This window comes from Meriones unguiculatus, chromosome 1 (assembly GCF_030254825.1).
Source record: "Meriones unguiculatus strain TT.TT164.6M chromosome 1, Bangor_MerUng_6.1, whole genome shotgun sequence".
Classification (NCBI taxonomy): Eukaryota; Metazoa; Chordata; class Mammalia; order Rodentia; family Muridae; genus Meriones; species Meriones unguiculatus.
The window spans coordinates 181,038,972-181,064,723 of record NC_083349.1 but is presented as its reverse complement, the minus strand read 5'-3'; the positions used below and the strand labels follow the sequence as shown (position 1 = coordinate 181,064,723).

The 25,752-nt window shown below is 48.7% G+C and overlaps 1 protein-coding gene across 2 annotated transcripts in view; it reads right to left on the bottom strand.

The window, feature by feature from the left end:
* The window catches only part of Dscaml1 (DS cell adhesion molecule like 1), a 309,575-nt gene that overhangs the window by 275,854 nt on the left and 7,969 nt on the right, over positions 1–25,752 (bottom strand). For both annotated transcript variants that reach the window (XM_060373045.1, XM_060373051.1), the window contains exons 2-3: positions 16,785–17,102; positions 14,175–14,321 (exon numbers count right to left, since the gene is read on the bottom strand). In XM_060373045.1, the coding sequence (XP_060229028.1) occupies positions 14,175–14,321; positions 16,785–17,102 (465 nt within the window). The remainder of the gene's footprint in view (positions 1–14,174; positions 14,322–16,784; positions 17,103–25,752) is intronic.

Genomic DNA, 25,752 nt, shown 5'->3' with positions numbered 1-25,752 from the left:
GTCCCTGCAACATGTCCAGGCTACTGTATAGAGTTATGAAGCACATGCTTCCCGTGCAGTAGAACTTCAGTGTATATACTGAGCACACTGCATTCATCCACTCTGGTTTCCAGTGTCTTTGCTATCATCAGCATGGCTTTGGCTACTATGCCCATCCAGTCTCTTTATGTCCATTGTGTGAGGATTTCTTAATATACATAATGGAGCTTTTTTTTTTTTTTAATTTGTGACTTGATGGAGTTTATTGAACTGTATGGAGTAAGAAGGGACAAGAAGGGCTTCACCTGCTCTGGCCTTTCACTTCCAGATGAGCAAAGTAACATGCAGAGGAAGGCCATGCATGTTTAGAGAGGAAGTAGAAACTAGAAACGTATTTCTGCTTTCTTAGAGGCGTTCCAATATGCTCCGAGACAGTGCTTGAGAGAAGAAACCATCCAAAGGAGAGGGGATGAGGAAGAAAAGATACAACAAGGTCACCTGATCTCCAGTGTGAGTTCTCACTCTAGCCCCAGGCCTCACACCATGGACCCCAATCTGCGCATGCTCAGATTAAGGCCCGAGGGCTGGGCATCTGGCCCCTAGGCTGAGACCCAAAGGCAGCCTGGGGACTAGTGTCCAGATCTGAGGCCTGCTTCCTGAGGTCTTCTGTTCCTCCAGTGCAGATGGTCCAGAGGACCATGATGCTGAGAGCCAGGCAGCCCCAGTGGGACGCCGTGAGAGAGGAAATGCCTTCAGAAATCAGGGCCCGTGAGGACAAAGTTGGTGCATTAGTGTGTGCAATGACCCCTCTTCTTCTCTAAAGAATTATTAAATATTAAGAATTAGTTTGTATAATGCAGTTCTCACAAGGCCTGTCATATAGCAAGTGCTGTGTGCTTTATGATGTCCTCAACTCCCAATTCTAAACCACCCTCCTCTCACATCCTGCCATTACACCCTGACATCAGGGAAGGCATTTCCCTGAGCCTTAGTCACCCATACAAATAAATAAATAAATATCTTATACATATACATATATATGTATCTACATACTTATATATATATATATATATATATATATATATATATATATATATGTCAAATGAAATCAGACAGCCTGAAAGGGCCTTGAGAGGGTGAACTCGGTAGAAAGAAAGCTGTAGCATTACTGTTTTCTTTAGCCAGTTGTGGCCTGTAGTCTGGCCAAGCACATCTCCATTACTCATGGGCTCCCATCATAAGGAAACAGTTGAAATGTCCTGGAAAACATAAGTCACTGCTAGGTCAAGACCTGGAGAAGGTCTCCAATACAGAAATTGCCCTGGGGTCTGCCCATTTCAGGGAACTAGGGAGAAATACAGGAATCACCTGGCCTTCATGCACTCATCTGGAAATGAAGGGAATGACTTCTATGTTCCACAAGCTCAATAAGAGAATCAAATTTAATGCATACCAAAGTATGGAACACAATAAGACCTAGCTTATTACCAAAGGTTAAGTGTCTTGAGACAAGATTTCTTAGATTTTGGAATATTTGTATGCGCGAGAACACACACACACACACACACACACACACACACACACACATATATATAGAGAGAGAGAGAGAAAGAGAGAGAGAGAGAGAGAGAGAGAGAGAGAGAGAGTATCTTGAGGATGAGACCAAGTCTAAATATTAAAATCCCTCCCGTTTCAAGCACACCTGTGGCCATAACCTGAAGGCAATGTCACACAGTGTTCTTTAGTGTGGCTGTAATTTTTTTTTTTTTTTTTGAGACCCACAGAGGAGAGACTGAGTGTGGTGTTTTCTGTTTGAGACATCAAGTTGGTTGTTGTTTGGTTATTTCCTCAGAACTAGAGCATTCCTACCTTTGACTCAGGAAACCAAGATAAGCTCATAAAACCTACGAAGTTCCGGAAGTTCAGAAAGCAAAAAGACTCCTAAGGCCCGCCCTCCAGGAGATTCTGAAGGCAGCAGTGAATAGCTGCTGTGGAGAGGAGACCAGTGCAGCTGCCTACAAGTTGTGCCTGAGGCTGCAGTGCTACAACTTTCTGAGTCATCACCAATGTGGGGGTAGCTTTTGGGTGATACAGCTCGGCTTCCAGACAGCCTGTAAATGACCTCATAAACTCATTGGTTCTTTAGACTTGGGTACACTCATTCCTTCACTCTGTCACTGGTGTAATGACCAGTCACTTGTTTGTTGTCTCTCCAGGAAAAATCTCATTAACAGTGCGTGCTGCTCAAGACACTTCAGATTTGGGGATTATTTCAGAGTTCCAATTTTTGGACTAGAAATGCTATGAATATGGAACCGAGAAGGGGACTGGAGCATGAAGGGAGTATGGGATGTAGGAGAAAGCTTATTCCATGTGTCACCTCCCTAAGGAAGACTAGCAATAATTTCTGGGAAATTCAAAGGCAGACATGAGTACCTGAGGCTGAGGAGGACCATCTCCCTCTTCCTGGAAACACCACTGAACTGACTCATGACCTTCAGTGGCTCCCCATTGCCCTTTAACTACACACGGCTCATGTAGCGTTGATCACACTCACCTTTGATCTCTCCTGAGCTCCAGTTAAGAAAGATTGCTCCCTAAGCAGGGGCCATGCTTTAGGGCTCCTCTGGAGCTTATTCCTGTGATCTTCGTTACCTGGGGTCCAACTACTAGTGAGAACCACATAGGGCCTTTAATAAGTGCAGAGGTTTGAAACCCTCACTCTTACCCCCTCCACCGTGTGTGCGTGCGTGTGTGTGTGTAGACACTGGTGTTCTACAGTCGACATCTGGCAGGTCTACAACTCTCCTCTGCAGCAGATCAGCCTACCCAGTGGATGTATTCCGTGGGACTCTTGGAAAAGCTGCCATGTGTAAGCAGTGGAGATGCCCTTAATCCTGGACCAGAGAAACTAATGTCACCTACACTGCCATCACACTGCCTCAGGTTAGGGACACCAGTGTTCTGAGCTCATCTTGCTGGTCAGACATTAAGCCCCTCAAAAGCAGAATTAGGGCTCTCTACTTATGTCCACTCCTCTGCCCACCCCTCCACGCCTGATAAGCCCCATTAAACAATGAGCCAAGGCTATCCAGAAGATTCAGAACATTTGAAAATAAAGGGGATGGGGTTAGAATTACCCCCTTTGCTTGGGAGAAGAGGAAAGGCTTATCCTTCACAGTCCCCAACTCACGTGGCACACCCTGACAGGGTGGCGCCAAGATGCATTTGCCAGGACAGGGAACCGTAGTGTCTCCCTCAGGTCTCTGCTCTGGGAATTGCTAGAGTTCCAGGCAGGTGACAAAGTATAAAGCTGTGTGTGTGTGTGTGTGTGTGTGTGTGTGTGTGTGTGTGTGTGTGTGTGTGAATGCTCACACATACATATTCAATATGTATAAATTATATTGTGCATACTATTTATACATGTGCATACATATCTATTTTAAGTTGAGTTTCTTGGGTGTGTGGGAAGAGGAATCCCCCACCCCAATCCCTTGGGGTCCTCAAGCAAAGACCCCTGGGAACTGTCTGTATAACACAGCATCTTGTACACAGGAAGTGCTTAAAAAGCACTTGCCAGTTTAAATAATGAACTGAAAATTCAGTCAGTTGGTGGTTGCTTATGCCAGCGTAGGGGAAGGAACTGACTCAATTATAGAGCACCGCACAGCTACAGCCTGCTCTGTCCAGCCACGTCTCCAGGGAGACCTCCACAGCATCTTCCTTAGGAGATGCCTTGTAGCGGTCTGCTCTGGAACCAAGCTCTTCTCCATTTGGCACCTCACTCAGGACCTCAGCTGGGGCTCTAAGAAGGAAAATGCTTGCTTTGCAACGTCTCAGAGAGCCCACAGGACTGCCAGGCAAAGTCAACTCGCTCTATTATCTAGTCGGCACAAGATCCCTCGGCAGAAGCTGAACTCACAACCCCAGACCCTGTCCCTGCTCCACCACCATCCTCACGGCCCCTCTCTTGCATCCATTTCATCCTCCTCAGTTGTCTCCTCAGCTCACTCCAGGAGTCTGACAGATTCTATAGCCCTAAAGGCATGAGACAGTACTGTGAGCCCAAAGCCTCTGTAACCTGCAGTGAAGGGAAAAAGCCTCAGACATGAGAGGAGAAAACGTCCAGCTTAGAGGCCGTGGTCCAAGGCACTGGACCCCTCCTCTTCTCCACAGTATTACATTCCACTGAAAGGCTGGCGCCAGGGCTTGAGTTCAGGCTCCAGTTGTCTTAGTCCCCAGCCAGTGGTGCTGATGAGAGAGGTTGAGAACCTAGCAGGAAGACATAGATGACTCGTGTGGGTGGGGGTATGGATAGAGGTTGGGTTGGGTTGGGGTCTTTGAGATGTATAGTCCTGCCTTGCTTCCTGTCCTCTCTGTGCTTCCTGCTCTGTGAGGATGGGAGCATACAGCCTCGTGCTCCTGTCATTGCAACCCCAATATACTCCTGCCAACATACTTTCCCCTCTCCCATTCACTCCACCTTCATACAGAAAGCCGAAACAAAGCCCTCCTCCCTTAACTTGCTTTTTGTAGATTGCAACAACGAGAAAAGTAACTGAGAGAGAGAGAGAGAAAGGAGGAGTTTAGACACGGGCTTTGCGGGCCTCGAGGCACAGTCAGATGTCAGGTGGCCCACCACAACAGGAGCGCATGCCTCAGAGCTTCCTGCCTCTCACACATCGTCAGGCTGTCTCACCACGCTTTCGCTTGTAGCTCTGAAGGCCATGTGAATCCATGTAAATAAGTTCTCATCCACCTAAATGTCCATGCCTCTACGGTCACACTTTCGTGCTCACACTTCATGAGCTAATGGATTCATTGAACGGACAGAAAAATGAAGGCTTTTTGAGGCTGCAAGGACTTCCCAAGGGTGTGCCACCAGCAACTGTTCTACCAGACTCCAGTTTTGAAGCCTGCACCCCAGGAGCTTGGCCGAACTCCTTGGGACTCCGGATGGCCCAAGTGTTTGCTGCACATCTGCCTAGCGCTAGGAGACACCAGACATCAACGTTCTGCCTATAGAACATATTCTTATACACATATATATAAACGTGAGTGTTTCTATGTAGAACTCTCTGAAAAAAAATGGCACATATACGTAAACAGGATTTTCCCCATACAGAAAAATGCGCATCATTTCTCATCATCAAAACTGGGGAATGTGAAGTTCCACAAGGCTAAAGGGCAAAAGGGCTTGCACAGAACCTTATGAAAAGTGAGGAGCAGGGTCAGATTTGAACCCTAGTCTCTGAATCCTGACCGCACACTTTTTTTTTTTAACCATACAGCTTCATCCCATCATAAAGAGACTCCAAACAAGCCCTACTGGCTTTGGCGTACAAAGGAGCAGTGACTTCTTCATTCTAGCCACTGCAGGGCCAGGCAGCGCCACACACACTTTCTCGTTAACTCACTGCTTTTCCCACCAGACCAGAGGGCCAGCAACTGCCCTGGCCAAACCTTCTTCGAACCACCAGACAAAACTGTTTAGGTGCCTACTGTGGGCTGATATGCCTCGACACACACAGGCTTGCAGATGCTGGCCCCCAGCCCAGCCCCACTCATCCTCAGCACTCACAACCTGGGCGCTGTCTCCATGTGGCTGTGGCCGTGGCCGTGGCTCTCGCTATGGCAGAGACGGCTTATGGATATGCCACAGAGTTCAAAATCACAGGCTTGGCAGGAAGTGGCATCTATACATAGCTCCGCCATTCTGCAAGCGCTGTCGGCTCCTTCTGAATAAACGCTACCCTATATTAAATGCCAGGATTCGGCAAGCGGCGCTGCCTGTTTGCAGTGCGAGTAAGGACTGAAGGTAAGATTGATTCTGATGTGAGCACTGGCAAAGCAAATGGGTTTTTGAAAACCCTATAATTTCCCTGCAACCCTTGACTTCACTAAACACACATTTTTAGACTGCGGCACAGTTAGGTAGGCATTAAACAAAAATGAGGTGGTCTAATGATGATTTATGTATAGGATAACCTTCTATAAAGAATTCTGCTCTGATTTCAGGGTAACTTACAGAGGTGCCAACTTAACCAAACAATGCTGCTTGTTCTGTGTCCACTGTCGCAGCATGGTCCTGGGGCAGGGCGTTAGCTTGCCACTGCCTTAAATCTGCTGAAATTCACCCAGTGGGTGCTCTGAAAACGCAGTGCCTGCCATGAACTAAGTGGAGAAGCAAAACACGACACATGCACACACCGCCAGAGGCGCCTGTGAACACGGACATTTCTGCTTGACTGGGGAGAGAAGCTGATGGCTCTGGAACCAACCAACTGGCGAATGACTATGGAGCAGGCTGCCTGCTGGGACATTGGAAGGAATCCCGGGGAGCCTGACAAGCACTGAGCCTGGAGAACTCCTGGGATAAAGGCTGTGAAACCAGAGTCTAGTTTCTGTTCCTCTTGGTGGTATGATATTTGGAAAGAAGGCCTTACACCTCCACCCCTCCTCAGCCCTTCCCACCCCTTCCCATCCCTCTCCAACCCTCCCTACCCTAAGCCTTGGTTCTCTGTTCCTTGAGTCCCTTGAATCTGTCTCACACAGCTGTGACTGGAAAGACTCAGTGACAGGCTACCTGTGATTTCTGCACTGAAAGCAGTGCAGGAAGTGCTGTGGCAAACACAGATGGTGAGAAAGCCCAAGAGGGAAGTCACACCGTGCTGGGCACAGCAGACCCAGGAGGCCTGGGGCAGATGGCTGACCTCCTGTGTCTCAAACCCTTGACTTTGGAATTCGGGCAGCAAGAACCTGCTAGATAAGATTCATATTACAGGAGAGTGTGAATGCTGGTCACTGTCCACTTACTTTTTCTTATCTACCTTGATTACTGTGGTCATCCTTCAGTGTGAAACCACAGGGAGAGGGAAAGGGTGCCTTTGTGGCTCCTGAGGGTTTCCTTTGAATCTCCAACTTGCAAAATGTGTTCGATTTAAGGGTTTTCTCGTCTCTGTTTTTGTTTTTGCGATGGAGTCTTATTTAGCCAAGGCTAGACTCCCGATCCTTCAGTTTCTACCACTCAAATGCCATGGACTAAGTCATCATGCCCCGTTTTTGGCAACACCTGTTTAGAAACTTCAGGATACAGGACATCCTCTCTGTGCTTGAGGGAAGAATCTAGGACTATTTAAGTCCAGTGTCCCTCTTCTTCACCAGAGCACATAGAAACAGATGAGTCAGCTGCCTTTTGCTCTCGGCAGCCACCTTCGAGAAGAAAACAATGAGTGCTGGAAGGCCCTTGACAACCTTAGAGTACTTTTGTCATAAAGAGCTTGGACTTCAGGAACAAGTGTTTTGGGGTTGCCTGGTGAACAAGAGTTTTGTGGTTGCCTGGTAAAGCTGTGTCCTCTGGAACAAATTGCCTGGTCTCTCTGGCCTCATTTTCTTTAAATCTACAAATGGAGGTGTTTCTCTCATGGGCTCACCACAAGAATGAAATGAGCTAACACGCAAATAACTGCCACCATAGTACACAGATGTGTGGTTTACTACGCATTCGTTCTCTCTTCCCTTTAATTTCTTTCTCTTCTCCCCACACAAGTCACTAAACCTAGCTGTGCACCCTCAGAAGAAGAATGAGCACAATGACAATCATGGAGCAGACAAAATAACCCAATGGTGTATTGCAGACTGTGGTTCAGAGGGAATTCTTCTCCCTAAGCTAGGGCCTGAGCGGACAGAGCAGACCGACCCGGTGAAGGAGCTGACGGTCGTTGTGCTGCAAGCACACACCTTCATTGTTCCTGGGTTTGCATCAGGTGACTGCCAAGCACAAGTGAATCAGAGGAGCCGAACGCCATACACCCGGGCATTCAGTTCTCCCCCACGGTGACCAGACACGACCACAGAATACTTAAGTTATAAAAACAGGGTCTTGGCCACCTGTCTATGTCTTTGTAAGTTTCTCAGTGTTGACAGACTTTCCACGATCCTGGTACATCCTGCCAATGCCACCTATTTTTTTGTACAACCTTCCAAGGGTGGGAGCCATGGCAGGCATCCCTCTTCATCGATGACCCATCTTCTCCGAGGGACTGGGCAAAGACACATGCTAGAGGGGGCAACACCCCAGCAGCAGGGGAAACACAGGTTCTAAAACACCATTAATGACCCAAGCCAGGAATGGCTAAAGCTAGGAGAGGACTTGGAAAATGATCCCCAGGAGGAGGCCAGTCTGGTGGTGATTTAATCCAGCCTTAGTGGAACCAGAAAAGAGTGGCTTTTGAAAACATGTTAAAAGATGGGTAGAGTTTAGACAAACAAGTAGGAAGCTTGTAGTAAATAAATAAAATCTTCCAGGAGCGGTTAAAACTGTGTGCCCTAAACATGTGCAGCCAAGAAACTGCCCGAGAGCACAAGTCCAGGTCTGAGTCTCACACTAATCACCAAGAAGGCTCATCTCTATGACCCACAGGCCTCTCCAGGACTCTGGGTGCTCACTTGTGCCTACTTGTGGCCACTTACAGCTTTCCTGAGACCACCATCCCGTTTGTGTCTGTGCCCACCTCTCCCAGCCTTCCAACTCAGAGCAAGATACATAGGGCTGAAGTAGCCTTGAGGTGGGCTTGAGTGAAATGTAATTCACAGAGTAGATCTGCATTCCAGAGCCAAAGCTCGCATCTGCTTACAGTGCTAGGAGCATCCACCTCCAGACATGAGAGCTGAGGCAGGAGTTCAGTGCTCAGTTCCCAGGTCAGGGCCATCTTTATGTCTCCTGCTAGAACCAAGAGCTGGTGACCCCTACAGGCTTCATGTGAGAATGATTAACCTGTTCACTGATCTCCAAGCTAGAAATCCACTATCTGTCAGAAAGGCTAAAACCTCTGGTCACTGCACGTGCAGCCAGAGCAGGGTGGCTAGTGACATGTTTCTGTCCCCAAGCAAGTGCAGGAGTCAGGGACAGACCCTCTCTCTTGGGTTGAAGTCCAAGCACAGAATAGATGATTTCTCCTGAAGAGCCTGTTCTAGAGAGGAAGCTGGAAGCAATGTAACTCAGAAGACACACACACACAAACACACACACACGCACGCACGCACGCACGCATGCCCACACTCAAAGCCAGGCCACAACCCAATAAGCTGTGTGTCCTTGAGTAAGATGCTTAACTTCCCTGGGCCTCCATATCTTTATTTATGAAACTGGATGGGGGTAGGAGGGAAATAATGATCTGTCTTAAAAGTGATTGTGAGGATTAGAGATAGAATACATGAAATGCCTAACCCAGAAAGAGGACTCCACGCATAGTAGGCATTACCCTTAATCTTGTTATCTTTATCATTCCACTGCAGTGTTATGCTGGTCATGGGGATAAAATGAAGGGGAAAAAGAATATCACCCACCCTCCTGTGCAGGCAGATAGAAATAGTGGGAAAGGAGCCAACGGAGCTGAAACATCTGCTGTCGGCTTGTAGTGTATATCCATGGAGGGGGACACGTGGGCACCATGTTCCAGGAGAAAGGCAGAGTAGTGTCTCCACAGGAAGAGGACACGACTAGAGCCTGTGAAGCCAGGTACACAGCAGAGACAAATGGAGAGAGGTGTGACAGTCCATGGGAAAATCTTGGGACCCTCTAGTGTAGGAACAAGTCACAAGGGAGGTTCAGAACCTGGAAAGGTTACTGCATGCCCCTGTGGGCAAAGGTGAGTAGCAGAGCAAAACACTGATGAAAACCAGAGCCTTTTCAGCGAGACCCCTTCCCCAACAGATTCCCTTTGTCCCTGTTTGCCCCCTCTGGAAAGATGCAGAGTCCCTGACGCTGGGCCAGGGCCAATGACATCCAAGGGCCCCACCCGCACTAACAAGGATGCTCAGCCAGGCTCATCTTCCAGGGCAGCAGGGGATACATCTGGCTGGCATCTGAGCGGTGTCCAAAACTCCCCACTGGGGCTAAGAATGACAGTCAGGATGCTGGGGAAGAGCATGCTGGGAAACTCCCACAAGGAGCCTGCATCGATATAATCAGGTCTGGTGGAAATTAAAAGCTATTAGGAACAGGGCCGGATTTATCTTTATATCCAATAACATGCATTGTAATGGTGATCATGCAGATGGGAAATTAAACCACATCTCAGCTTCACTGGAGGCCTTAATTCTGATCTATGTTTATACACTGCCCTTAGTCCTCTTACACACATCCTGCCCACACTTTCTATACAAATACACACATACATACACACACACACACACACACAGAGTAGGTACTATAGGAGGGACATTGGGGTAGGAATGAGGCAGGTTAAAGATTTCACATACACTTTAGAAGGCCAGATTGGAAACCAACCAACAGCTGGAGGCAGGAGAGGTTGGAGAGACAGGAGCTGAGCTGTCTCTCTAGTGTCTCCCAACCCTGAAAAAAACATAACAGAAAGCTGGACACAGCTCTGGTGGCCAGCTCCAAGACAGCACGGCTAGCCAGAAGGGCAGCCTGTGAGCAAATAGTCACCTCTCATGGCATGGTTAGATACAAGGCTCCTTCAGAAAGAGACACAGGAGGCCTTGCTAACAGGCTGTAGCTAACATGCTCTTCCTCCCAGGGTATGCATGCTTTTCCCAAGGAGGATGCTCTCTGAGACCTCAACTTGCCCACATCAACCTCCTGGTCTTCCTTAATCTTGTTATCTTTCCAGTACCCATTCCTGTTGGCCCTGAACATTAGAGAGTAGTCTTATGGATCCAGAGATTAAAGTTAACACAGGTCCATGCTTACTGCTTCATCCATTTTGTTTTCAGACTAGATTATCGCCACCTCCATGGTGAGAAGCAGCACCCTCCTGCCACAAAAGACATACCTATACGTACAGAGTATTTGCACACTGGGTATGTGTGAACATCAAAAGTATAGAAGCCCTATTTTATAAAATTATATAAACCATTTGCATTTTCCAAAATTGGAGCATGTTGGCATGTGGTCTCGATCTCTGGTCCTCACCTACAGAGGCCATTGTCTGCCAAACCCCATTGTCTCTGTTTCCCCTTGGGCTCTCCCAAGAGCATATTAGACTCGATGCATTGGAAAGACTCTCCCTGGATATATATAAAAAAAAATAGCTAGAGAAGGATCTAGAATGATTATGGCTGGAGCTGGAGGGCCAGGGAGGAGAGGAAAATTCTCCAAGACCAAAGGAAAGAAAGACGGTCTACCAAAGTTTAACACAGCCCTGCAGATTAACATCAAGGCCACTTCTCTGATAATTATGCCCTTTGGGGCTACCAGCCTGGTCCTGACATCAAAGACAGCTCTGAAGCACCAACTACAAGGGATGCTTGGGGGAGTTTGCCGCCTCCAGCTCCTGGCACATAAACTAGTTAACCTTCCCTTTCCACCTGCTCTGGTCTGGCTGGTACCCACCATCTTGTCCTCATGCTCCCATTTGTCCAGGATGCCTCCCGAATCCCTCAGAATTCTCAATCAGCAATTCTTTTCTCACTGGGTGCTGAGTGAGCCCTTCCTGTTGTGAGCACAATGGGCAATGTGGGGGGAACCAAGGATGCATGCATAAAAACACTCCTCTCTTTCATAGGAAACCCAGCCTGGGAATGAGACGCAAGGTCATCTACACAGTAGAAAAGCACACACAACAACAGGAACCAGTGGAAATAATGAAGGATGCTGTCTTCACCTCAACAGCAGCAGCTACAACGCTGCACATCCTCAGAACAGTCAGGCAACACTCTGAACATTGCATAGTTTCATTTCAACCTTATGAACCTATTCTACAGTTGCAGGAAGTGAGGCCCTATGAATGTAGAAATAGTCCGAGATTCTAGTTCTGTTGTTTTGTTTTGCCAATACAGGCTTTCTCTGTGCAGCCTTTGCTGTTCTGGACTCACTTTGTAGACCAGGCTGGCTTCAAACTCACAGAGATCTGCCTGCCTCTGCCTCTCCCAGTGCTGGGATTACAGATGTGTGCCACCTCACCCAGCTGGATCCTAGGTTCTTAATCACCACCTGCATTTGGTTCCACCAAATCATCCCTTTAAGAAACAACAGCGCTTACAGCACACATTTCAAGCTTCGTGGTGCTCAGAGAAACTGAGCACACTTGTGTGCACACAGGGCAAGCACAGGCTTGGGGAAAATCCTGCTTCCGTTTATGCCTCACCCGAGTAATAGACACATGGTCTGAAAGACGTTGAGTTGCTTCTTTGGGCCTGAGGTTTCTCTTCTGTAAAGTGGAAAGGGAAAAATACACTTCTGGGCTTCTGGGCTTACACTTCTAGGCTAAAACAAGATGATGTATGAAGGCGTCTTAGCCCAGTGCCAGGAAAATAGGAAGTACTCAAAAAGTTTTAATAACATAATTATTATTTTAATGGGCATAATGCTTCATCCATAAACCTGAGTGTATAGCAAATACCACATTTTCTTATGGTCTTTAAATGCCTTAAACCTGACTCTGCTAGAAATACAGGAATCCCAATGTCCATCACTTCTGAGGCTTCCCCAGAGATGTGCCAGCCTCCTCCAGCCTGTGCTCTCTACTTAAATGTCCCCTTTGGATCTCTGGCTGTGGATGCCATGTCTCATGTGGAACCTCAATCCAAGCCTTGTAGGAATCCCACAGAGGCACCCAAGAGGTCCAAGCACTTGTTCTATGGGTGCCCACAGAACCATTTCCAAACCTGGATTCCTTAATCTCTCTTTTGTCTATTTCCCTCAGAGGCTCTCCTTCCAGACAGCTCCTATTAACTTACAGCTTTACAAAAAAAAGAAAAAGTAGAGAAAAGAAGGCACCCTTGAGTAGCTTTGAGTCTATCTTGCTACCACCAGGCCACTAACCTGTCTGTTATTGGGAGATCTTTTGGCCTGGCCATCTGCTTGGAACTGAGAGAAGGGAAGTAGTGAGAACAAGGCACACATTAATGTCTTCAAACAAGCACCTACCAACACAGGTAAGCCTAGTTTCCATCCTGCTGTAACTCCTGCATAGCCATCTAAAGAGCTCTGGTCGGTGCTGGGGCCCAGGCCTCAGCTATTTTGGTTTCAGCTATTTTTAATTATTAATTAAATATAAATATTTTGAAGACACTGCTGTATCAAAGGTGTTGTTCACATCACGGAGTGAAGGAACTTCAGCAAGAATCGTGCTCTATCACAGGTTCCTGTAGAGAAGTGGTTCTCAACCTTCCTAACGCCGTGACCCTTTGACATGGTTCTTCATGTTGTGGTGACCCCCAGCCGTTAAATTATTTCATTGCTACTTCACAACCGCAAGTTTGCTGCTGTTATGAATGGCACTGTAAACATCTTTATTTTCTGATGGCCTTAGGCTACCCCTGTGAAAGGGTCATTTGCCCTCCAAAGGGGTCGTGACCTCCATGCTTGAGAAGAAATGCTTTTAGAGGCGTATCATCCCCTGCTAACTCTGAAGACCACGGATCATTTCAGATCACTGCCTGGGGACCTTGATGCCAATGGGCTACCTGAAGAACACTGATCACGATGCTCCACTTCAGAGGAAAACCAAGTTCTTCCTGTAAAGAAGAGCCTCCATTGCTTTTCTTCCTCTTTGAAGGATCTGCAGTTGGGGGAGGGGCAGTGAAGGAGTAGGGGTGTTTGTTTGTTTTTTTTAATTGGTGCCTTGAAGGCTGAATAAAGATTTAAGAGATACTTTTGTGAGGCACCAAGACCTGTTTCCCATTGGAGGGACAACCCTTCCTAGGAGAAACTGAACCAATGAGGGGTTTCCAAGCCTACAACACAGTACTAACCCATTTCCAATGTCAGTCACCGAGGAGTCTTACAGCATTTCACACGATTCGTGGGGAAGTGAAAGTCCTGTATGCACACTTTCTTAGGCCTGGTTCCCCAAATATCCAGCCTCATTACCCAACTCACACACAGAGCACAAACATACCCCGCTTTTACCTACACAGCTACACAGGTGAGATTGCCAAAGGCTCTCATAAATCAATGCAAGTGAAAGAGGAACCCCAGTAATCAATGGCAACCCCACACTGTGTCTGTGGAACCTTCACAGATAGCATAGGCCTCAGCACATAGACTTTACCATCCCACACAGAGGATCAGATGGACACCAAAGACGCCCATTTGCCAAAACTCCATAGAGCAGTAACAGATCAGTCCCTAAAGCTACTGTCACAGTCTCGTTCAGTTCACAGACCAGTTCAAGCACCACCTGCCACCGGAGCAGCTCTGTCAGCCTCCACCAATGATTCCTTACCTGGAGTGATGGAAACCGTGTCTTTCTCCCAAGACACAACGCTAACGTATTCCTGCACTGAAGAGGGGATGAGGCACTTAAAGACGGCCACGTTGCCACGCATTGACCTTTGATCCTCCACCCGGACGGTGTAGGGTTCCCTGAAAACTGTGGGAGATTGAAAGAAGAGTGTCACAAGGCCATGGAGGTGGGGAAAGAGAACAGCGAGTGGGTTCAGCAAGGTGACCATCACATGACAAAATAAAACTCTGATTATATGAACCAGCAGCAGTCTATTGTAATGTATCCTGGGAAGTGTAGTTTAGATACTGAGCTCTTCCTGAGATTGGTGGTACCCAGAAAGCAGTAGAATAGACTAGTTTGAAGCCAGGGTTGTCTGAGACACAGATACTGTCCCCATGCCTCCTACCTCCTGTTGCTTCTATTCCATCCCAACCTTGGTCCTGATTTCAAGACCATCTAGAGTCTACTCTGCCTGTTCCCAGCCCTGACTCATTTTTCTTTTAGTGTCACCTATAGCCACTCATGAATCACATCCTGCTGGTGGGCTGACCCTACCTTAAGCATGGATGAAGAGCTCTGCCTAGCCCCTTTCTTCCTCAGCTTGGCCTCTGCCAGGGGTCTGCTCCTTCCTTCCACCCCCTTCTCTGCCAAGCATACATAGAACAGCCAGAGCCCCCATTGCCTGCCTACCAACCTTGTCCTCAGCAGACACATGGGCAGCATGCCCTTCTCCTTGCCATGGTTGCCAGGGTGACACCTAGGGCCCTGGCATCCTCCCCACAAGCAGTGCACCTGCAGCCTCTCTGGCATTAAAAGCCTCTTTAATTGCTTGTGTTTCCATTGGACCTGGCCCTCCCCAGGCCTTCATCTTCACTCTTCTCTGGGCAAGAGGAAAGGAAGGGAGGGAAGAAAAGGGAGAGGGAAGAGGCTGGCTGTCTGGCTCCAGTCCAGCCCTCCCATGGGTCTGGCAGCATTGCTCCAACACATCTCACAAAGGAGCCTGATGGAGCTGTCCTCCAAGGGTGCTGGAGTAGTGGAGGTCAAGGGTGAGTTGTGTTGCTCACAAGCCCGGGGCGTCCTGCAGAGGAGGCACAAGGGGTGGACACCAGAGGGCCTGCCCTCTGAGCAGCATGAGGGTCCTGGATGCAGGGAAGTTAACCTTTGAACCTCCATTTCCTCATCTGTGGAGCAACATGTAAAAGGCCAGGCATGTGGAAAATACTTTCTTGACTCAGCCACATCATCAGTAAGACACCTTTGTAGACTTACTGAAAAGGCCAATTCTAACTCTTAGGATGGTCTTTCCCTTGGGCCAGGGCTCCTGGCTACGGACACTAGAACTGGACTCAACTCCAGCTTAAAGGCATTCAGCTCAATAGTTGGGGTTGTACTTGTAGCCAAATAAGGCAGAGAATCTGCTGCCAAGAAGACACCTGCAGGATCGTGGGAGAGAAGGCCCCTGCCTCAGCATCAGGGCCAACAGTTGTCCCCCAGGCCACCCAAGGGCACGGGCAGGGTTCAATTCTTCCTCAGCCTTATATACTTGCAGCCTTGTTCTTGGGTGAGAAGCCCTGTTGTGGGAGGTCAGTCCAGAGCTCAGTCTGAAGGGCCTGTTACTAGTCCTGCTGATCTTCCCAGAAACTGTGCACCTGGGCTTGGCCAACGCAGCTGCAGGGCAGTTGGCACACTGGAGCTGTACAGTAGCCTGGCCCCTTGCACCCAGATGCCCTTGTGAGGAAACCACTGCCCACACCTGGGTGGCTTACTGCTATTTGAGGCACTTCCTATCTGTATACATATAGTGTGTTGTGATGTCCTAGTTAAAAAGAGCCGATCAAAGCCATCCACTCACTTCCTGAGCCATCCACTCACAGACCTGAGCCAGAGATCAGACTTTCCATTCCACCCCTGCTTCTCTACCTCCACAGACTCTTTTGGAGATCCAACGCTTTCATTGCTATGGTTTTTCCATCATGAAAATACACATAGATGACAGTTCTCTGAGCTGTGGCGCTCCGGAGCGTTCAACAGTGGGATGGACAAAGAGCATGTGGCCTAGTTACACGTTGAAACACTATACATGTGTGATAATGAGTGACCTTCCACCACACACAAGAGTGGGGATAAATTCCATGACAAGAGCAGTGAGCTGAAGAGCCTAGAGAAGGCAGAGGGTAGGCCTCCATTTCTGTGAAGCACAGACAAGGCAAAAACATCCAAATTATTCCTTATCGGGAGAGTGGCTGTCCTGAGGAGAAGAGAGACCACAGGAAGCAGGAGCGAGACTGTGAGGTGCTGTGGCATTAGTTGTGTGTATTTCTGAGCTGGCTGTAGTGTGAACCTTATGGAAATCGTTCAATCACACACAATAACGTGTACGCTCCTTGGTATATTTCAGGAAAAGGAGGTTTTTTTAAAAAAGAGGCTCAATCAACATTTCCCTGTTTCGGTGGTCAGCGCCGTCTCACTTAACTCACGTACAGTGCCGTGCAAGGTGAATACTCGCTTTGAAGGCGTAGGTGAGATTCCCCCTTGATCCCCTCACAGAGAACCCACCACCACCACCACCACCACCACCAATCAGGGTGCAGGCGCCTGGTCCCTCACCTGCTTTGATGCGTATGTTAGGGCTCCGGATCTTGCCGGCCGCGTTCTCCGCAGTGCAGAAATAGTCATTGTCGTGGATAAAGCTATTGAAGGCGGAGGGGGAGAAGGGGTAGAGCTGCAGAGTCCCGTCGGCAGGCACTCGCCGAATATGCGGTACATCGTAGACGTCGTCCCCGGTGGCCAGGTACCATCGAAGAGCCGCGCTGGGGGAGCCCGCGGCCGGGCAGGGCACCACCACACCCACGGAGCTGGAGAAGGTTACCTGCTGCAGGGAGTCATTTACAAAGTAGAGGCTGGTGCCGACATCCTCAGGGCTGGCTGCGGGGGAGGCGAGGAGAAAGAGGAACTTGGTTACTGTCTGCTGGAGAGACGTTCACGGAAGCCTTGCTGGCTGACACGGATTCATTCAACGTTCGAGTGTCCGTCAGCCAATGAGCGCTCATTGAGCACCATCTTGTTTACCAGGCACTGGCGAAGAGAGGAAAGGACGCCTCCTGCCCTACAGACGTTTCTAGCTAGTTGGTTCAGGAACAGCGTAAGTCAAAAGTTTCATTTACTGTGCAGAGTCAAGGGGGCTGCTGCAGACCCTGTTGCATGAAAGGTCCAAAGTCACCATCTACTGTGGCAATGCACCAACCAGAAGAGACGGAGATACCTAGATCTGTGCTTGCTTAGCTCCTGCTCTTGGCAGCCTGAGCTCCGGCCATTCCTTTAACTCACTTGCACGCCCCAAGGAGAAGATGGCCTATCTCCCTCCTCTTTCCCATCCCTCCATCCCTCTTTTCTCCTCCTCCTCTTCCTCTCTCTCTCCTCTCCCTCCTCTCTCTCTCTTCTCTGCCCCTTCTCCCCTCTCTTTCTCCTCTATCTGCCTGTGTGTTATAATGTATTTATTCTATGTAGATGAGTGTTTTGCCTGTATATGTGTGAATATGTGTCGCACATGTATGTGTGGCGCTCACAGAAGCCAGGGGGCAGCAGATCTCCTGGTCCTAGAGTTACAGATGGTTGTGAGTCACCATATGGATGTTAGGTACTGAACCTGAGTCCTTGGGAAGAACAAGTACTTTTAGCCACTGAGCCATTTCTCCAGTCCTGCCACTCTTGTCATCATCTGTATTAATCAAAGTTTCCACGGCTTTGATAAAAACACAAGACCAAAAGCTACTTGAGGAAGAGGAGTGTTTGGCTTACGTGTTACAGTCTACCATCGGGGGAAGTCAAGGCCTTCAGTTTCTGGAGGCAGAAACTGAAGCAGAAGCCATGGAGAAGTGCTGCTTATGGACTTACTCCTCGTGGCTTGCTCCGTCTACAAGGGGTGGGTCTACCTAAGGGAACTGGCCCTCCAGTATCAATAGTTAAACATGCCTCGAAGTTTCGCCCACAGGCCAATCTAGCGGGGGCATTTTCTCAATTAAGGTTTATTCTCCCTACATGACTCTAACTTGTGTCAAGTTGGAAAACAAAAACTAGCCAGGATATCCCCCTTTGATAGGTTTAGGGTACTTAGGAGATTTTCCAAGAGCACAGCGTGGTTGCAGAGCTGAAGTTTGGAGGCCTTCCTAAATAGGAACCCTTGCTTTCTAGCCTACTGTGGGTGACAGAGAAAGAGCCCCACAATCACAGCCTGAGAAGAATGGGTGGAAGAAGTAGGGGGCTAGCCTGGGAAATGAAAGGCAATGGGAATCCCCTAAAGGTCATCTGGCCCCATTCAGTGCATTTCAAATGACCTTTAGGTATCTGGAACAAGAGGTCCCTCCAGTGTTGGTCTTGACTGCCTACAGAATTCCCTCCTCTTTCATCACTTGTGCCTTCCCTTCTTCGTTGGCCAGTAGTCAGGGTGGACAGGACTGGGAAAACCCCTTCCTGATGAACTGCTGTTCCAAAGCCCTGTCCCGCAGAGAAACATTCTCAGGGCCACCTGGTAGCAAGGGTATTGGGGAGGAGATCCCTTCCTGCTCAGGGGCCTGCTCCTTTAAGAAGGCCAACCAGAGGAAGAGAGCACCTGGCCCCCTAGTCTCCTGCTGCTCTCCACCAAGAAGATGAAGGAGTAAGCAACGGACTGCTGCTTATTTAAAGAACATTGCGGGGGACCCAACTTGACCTCAATTTCCACAACTTTATGGGGAGGGGGAGAGCCCACATCCGGACTGTATTAATATTCTTGCCTTAACTCGGAGCAGAGCCTCTAGGGAGAATATACCAGGCAGGTCGTTGAGGAAGGCCATTAAGCCTCATTGGCCAGAGCAATTCACATCATCTCATAAAAAGCCGTGATGAAGCCATTAGCAGCTGTGCTGGAAAAAAAAATCATCCGTGGGCTCCTGGCCGCAGTGTCAGGGGCATCCTCTTAGCAGCAAATGCATTTGCTTTCCCCACAAGGCCCTGCACCCTCAACGGCTGAAAGGCTCTGCGGGGAGGCAGCATGGCTTGGCAATCTCCTCACAGTGCCGCCCTGTAATATCCATGGTTGAGTGTGTCTGCTCAGGGAAACCACAGAAGCTCCTTAGCAGACCTGTTCTGCCTGGAATATTCCTCACGATCACAAGATCAGGCCATTTTACAAGTTGAGTCTTCTCAGCATGCCCACAGGTGGGGCCCCACTGTCACCTTCTGAGAGGCCTTCCCAACCAAGATGTGTTCAACAAGTACTTGCTGAGCACCTCCCATGTGCCATTTTGCTTCTATGGTCTCATGGCATCCTCCCAACAGCCCAGAACCGAGTGACCGTCATTATCCCAATCTACAAAGGAGGAGACTGAGGCACTTTAAGAAGGAAATTACTTCCTCACTCTGGGATGCCCACCCAGGCAATTTGACCCAGCATTACTTTCTGGACAGGTGTGACTGCAATATTATCAGTGTAATAAAAAGAGAGGCTTTCTCCTTCCTCAAACACAACCAGGCCACCAACTTCCATTTCAGCTGCTCAGGAACGAACTTTCCTTTCCTCACCTCCCCTTCCCCTTCCTCTCTTTCCTGGAAGTGGCTCCTGGTAGACTGGCCAGTCCTGCAGTCCTCAACTTTAGGGAGCAGAGACATCCCTCTAGGTTTCTGGGTGCTTCCTGAGATGACCTAATCACTCAGCTCTCTCCACCACATCAGCTTCATGGATGTAGGGAGCCAAACTCTATCAAGGTATGGAATCACTCTCCACTGCGCCTGACAAACAGACCTAGGAAAACTGAGGAAGTTCTCAGACAGAAAGGAATCCAGGAAGTGTCCAGTTCATGGGAGAAGGCTCCCGAATACTTAAGTTGACTTAAGTTGGCTAGAACCCTCTGTGATGGCAATAGCTACGTAATAATAACAGCAGTCACTGACTTCACTGTCAGTTGTAGGCCACACTTTGGGCCAGGCCCACTGAGATCACTATGTTTTTTTAAATCAGTGGTAGGTACCTATTGTCCTTCATTTTAACTCCCTAAAGCAAATTACTATTATTATTAATTATTATTTCTATCTTACAGATAAAGAAATCAAGACTGAGAAGCTAACTGACTTATCTAAATTTACACAACACGGACAGAGTGAGAGCAGGAACCCAGCTTTGTCATATCAGAAGCAGAAGACAGACCTAGTTGCTCTACTGAATAATCAAGCTGGAGATGGGTCAAACCACAAAATCCTGGCTTTCCAGGCTTAGAAGCCCTGTCTACCCTCTCACCCATCTCAGCCACACCAAAATGCACATTCCTGTCTCCTCCTCTGGCTAGTAATCCCTTCCCCTCTCCCTGCCTCTGAGGGCAGCCCTTCCCCAGGCCCTTTCTGCTCCCTCCAGGAACATCAACCACAATGACAGCAGCCCTCCTGCACTTGGAGGCCTTGGCTCTTCCCAGAGCCAAGGACACAAGGTTCTGAGCAACTACAAATGGGTAGATTTAATTGATGAATTGACTGGGATTGTCCAGCCACCTGTCAGGGCTGATGAAACAGCAGATTTATAGCAAAAGACGAGTAGCCTCATATTTCTCCCACTCCAGGATGCGAGCTGCTGTCTTCCAAGTATGGGGGAGCTGGGGAGGATTAGACACACCATTCATTTCTGCTTACGGTTCTGACAGTGCATTGCCATCATGAAACATCACCCTCAGGTGTAAAACAATAGCATTTTGCACTTAGGTTGGGTCCATATTTTACCGTCACAAGGCACCTGTCATCTCAAAATGCACAAGCCCTTAAATAAACATCAATTCAGCCTCACCCTGTCTGCCAAGGGAAAGGAGTGAACAGATCTGTAAGAGGGAAACTGAGGCACTGCCCACCATATATCTGGATTCCCTGACACTCAAAGTAGAAATCTGGGCACGAGGACAGCTGGTGAATAGACGTGGAAGCAATGGTACAGAAGGGAAGTAGCAGGTGGCGCCCAAGGTCCCGCTCTGACCCTAGGGAGTCTAGTGTGGCCTCTAGGGGACTTGACCTTCTGATCCAGCTCCTGTTAAGATCTACAGAGCAGGGACATTGCAACCGAGCAAGGAGATGAGGCACCACAGAAGCTTGGATACAGTCTGACAGAACTGTCTATCTTCTGGAGGCTGGTATCACCTGCTGTGTGACCTCAGGGAAGCAGCTTAGCCTTCCCAGCCCTCATTATGCTATCTCCAAAAGAAGTTGCGTGAGGTGGATCAGGAGAAGCCGTACATCTTACCTGTCTTACGTGGCTGCTGAGCAGGGGAAATGGAGGGTAAAAGCCTCCACTCCTCTAACAGGGGTGGATGGGTAGGAGGTCCCACTCTTGTGGAGGCTTCAGATGCCCTCCGTTTCCTCTTAGCTGACCCCTTATCCTATCCTGCCCCTTCCCAGCTCCTCCTTGACTTGGGTCTTTCATCACACCAAGAAATAGGCACAAAGCACCAGCTCAGTGTGCCAGAGTATTCCAGGGAAGGTGGAGGCATCAAAAGTCAAAGGAGAACATGAATATCTCCCAAATGAAGAACCGAAGAGGGGCAAAGCCCTAGCACCGAGTTGAGTTTGAGAAGGAGCGAAGCTAAGCATAATTTTCAGATAAAAGCTAGGGTGGGCAGAGCCAGCTCCTCCACAGGCCAGCCTTCACAGAGCTGGAAGGTATGTGCGAGCAAGAGGCTGGCCCAGGAGGCATCTCCGAGAAGCTCAACGCAACAACAGTAAAGCCTGGCAGTGAGTTGGGTGTGTCTGGGGGATTGTGAAAACCTCCAGACTGGAATATTGGTGAGCTGGGGAGAAGAGACAGCGCCAGGCGCAATGGCTTGCAGCATGCAGTGGTGGAAGCTGTAGGGTGTAGGTGGTGTCTACAAACTAGATAGGGCACCAAGCAGCATGTCCAAGTGCCCCCTGACAATGGTCACCACTCTTATTCAAGTAGATCCCAGACTCAGCTTTTAGGGCTGGTCACGTGTCTGGAGACTCACTGGCCTAGCTGATGGCATAGGGTCCCAGAAAGGCGACCCACATTTCCTAAGTGGAGGCTGGACTGTGCCCTGGGCACAGTTGCTTCCCTTTTTATTTAATATGTGCACAGACAAGAAAAGTGAGAGTCCTGTTGGTGAAAACGAGGAGGTTGGGGGGAGTCAGTAACTACTGAAAAATCATACAGGCAGAAGGACAAGGCAGCAGCAAGCCACAGTGATCTCCAACTTCTCAGGGAGGGGGAGGACGAATGGCTTGAGTCAGGAGCTCAAGACCAGGCTGGACAACAAGAGTGGGTGTCTCAACAAAGAAGGAAAGAGGTAAGGAGAGACAGGGATATATATTAGGCAGATAGGTAGGTAGGTAGATAGGTAGGTAGGTCAAAAATAAGGAAGGGAAGGGAAGGGGAGAAAGCAGAAAGAAGAGACAGAGGGAAAGGAGGTGAAAGAAGGAAAAGAGGGAGGGGAGAAAGGAAGGGGAAGGGGGAAGGGAGGAGAGAAGACAGGGAGAAAGGAGGGGAGGCAGGGGGGGAGGGGTTGAGCTGAAGGGTAAGAGCACGGGCTGCCTAGCTGAGCTTTCCCTGCACAGTACTGAGTTCCTAGTCTGAGACCTTATGGCATTTCTCCTTCACCTTTCTCTCCAAACTAACCCCAGTTGGAAAGAAGATCCCATGACAGCGGACCACAGCTTTCCCCTTAAATCCCTGTCATTCCCTCCAGCTCTTTCTTCTCTCTGCAGACAGAACCAAGCAAATTTACAGAGAGCATTGGAAGGCAGGGGGGAAATCCTTCATAAATAAAGAGAGAGACATTCAGATCAACAGCAAAGCTGCTCCTGGTCAAAGGGGGAAATGGATTTTTAATAGAAAATGGAAGTTATGGGCCTGGCTGTCATGTGACAGACGTCCAGACTTAAACCCATTTAATCTTCTCTACCCATGTAACACTGAGCACCGCCCCGATGGTGTGTTTCATAAAACTGGCTCCAAATCGCTAGGAGATTAGAAGTATAGAAATAGCACAGCAATATTTTTAAACCAGAAATCGCCCCCAGGCATCTGGCTGCCCCCAGGGTCGCAGCTAGAACCTGTACATCCATCCTGTCTACCAACTAGCTTGTCTGGGCATCACAGGGGGATTAGTTTGGCAAAGGGAATCTGACACGGCTGTCGCCTGTAGCCACACCAGTGGTCTCCCACCCACCTGCCTGGAGTGGGGTGGGGAGGTGTCTGGCTGTAGTCTAAGGCACTCCCGGCATTCCTCTGGGGTGCGCACTGAATTACCCCATGTCATCATCACCAATCATCAGAAGTGACAACCAGAGGGGACTGAAATATTAACACCTCGACGCCTCCACGGGGACAATGAGTCATTTAGTTCTCTTCCTTTGCAATGTTTACTCCTTTCATTCACTAGGCTTTGCATGGAGGAGTGTCTGCCAGCACTGGGCACCTGAAACACCCACTCAGAGTTCTAAAGAGTACTTGCCCAGGCCCAGCATCTGTTGAGTAGAGAGGGTGGCAGGTCTTCAGGGGAACAAGGGCTAGAAGAGAGGAAGGACCAAGCAGGTAGGAGGACCCTTTTTACTATGCAGGGCTCTGAATTCCGGAGGACAGTGACCATCCCAATGAGCACTTCATCTCCTGGACACAAGAACGAGAGCTCACACAGTGGATAAGAGACATGGTTCCAGTGCCACAGTCCCTGGGTTCGAATCCTTTATCTGTTACAAGCAATGTGTGCAGCAACCCCAGGGAAAATAACCTCACCTCTCTGTGCCTCAGTTTCCATAAAACTGAGGTGACATTATCTACCTCAAGGACAGTTTCTGGTGAATGTAAGTGTCTGGCACCACTCAAGTATCTGGGGGTGTCGTTATGGGTACTATTGCCATAGGAGACAAGCAGGAAGTACCTGTGAGACAAACAACTCCTTACTCAATATTTACCAAGCACCTAGGATGATGATGGTGATGAGAATAACTTAAAACAGTGGTGACCAAGCATGAATATGTATAAAGGATCACCTGGGAGCCCGTTAAAGATGCAGAGCCTTAGACAACAGGCATCTCGTGCCTGTCATAAGGCTAGAAATGCTTTTTTAGAAGCCAGATCCTCTGTCCATGACCAGAGTAGCAACCAGTGGGAAAAGCAGATGTTTCGTCCTGGACTTCGTGTTTCTCATACCGACAACACAGCTCTGTGGACTTGCCAACAAGCCTTCGCACCACGTGTAGCGACTGACTGTGGCAGTGGAGCTGATAAAGAAAGCACTGCATGATCAACGAACAAGCACTAGCACAGCAGTCCTGCTGCTGTCCATTTGCCCTGATGCCCCTACCCCCGACAGCCTCCCATAGATTCCCTTAGGGCAAGAGAGCTGGAAAGGTTCTACAGGTTATTTTGCAAGGTTGATTACATCTATGCATTTGCACACAAAGGTTTAGAGATGAGACAGAAAGATTATGTAGCTTCAGTCTGAATGTTCTCATGTCCCAGCTGGGGATACTGGGCCCAGACGGGGAGCAATCATAGGATTTCTGTTCAGCCACCAGGACATGCCAAGCCCCAGAGGACCAGCTAGACACCAGCAAACTCTTTTGTGGAGACAGTGTGAGGCTAGGCTCTGGGGAGGAGTGGGTGAGTCTCCCAGACTGCACCAGAGCGCTTCCCAGGTAACATGACTTTGTGTTGTCCCCGGGCAAGATGAAGCCACAGGGACCAAGTCTCCTGCCTCCTATCCGTGGTTTTGCTTATATCAGGGCACGCCTGCTGTCTAATCTGCTTTCTGTTGCTGTGATGAGAAACCTTGGCCAAAAGCAAGTAGGGGAGGAAAGAGTTTGCTTGGCTTACACATCCACCATCAATGGACACCAGGGCAGAACATTAAAGTAAGATCCTAAAGACCAGAACAGAAGCAGAAAGCACAGAGGAATGCTGCTTACTGGCTTGCTCCCCTTGGCTTGTTCAGCTTGTTGTTTTTTTGTTTGTTTGTTTGTTTTCTCATCCAACCCCAAATGGCTTTCCCAGAATGGCACTGCTCACAGTGACCTGGGCTCTCCCACATCAACCATTAATTCTTAAAATCATTCTACACACCAATCTGATGCAGGCATTTTCTCAGCTGAGGTTCCTTCCTCCCAGATAATTCTACCTTATGTCCTGTTGACCAAAACAAAATGAAACAACAGCAACATCAAATAACCAGGACACCTGGGTTAGCACACTCCTCACACTATCGTGGCCACTGATGTTTTTATAAGCATCTCTTATAAAAACATGCCAGGCAACCAAACATGAAGAAACCTTTTTTTGCAACATTACTCATTTCATTCTTATGCCAAGCCTTTGATGCAGCCATTGCTTGAAATTCCATTAAAAACAAAAAAACAGTTTATGGATAAGTAGATCAGTTCCTTCCTGACATTGCCCACTTTCTCTGATGCCCACCTCTGCGTCCCACAGCCACACTAGGCTAGACTACACTAAGACTATCTTCCAGGGGTGCACAGGAGTGTCTGCTACTGGACAGCAATCTAGTATAGAGCAATTCTGCATTACTTGGGGGTCATATCTGGTATTGGA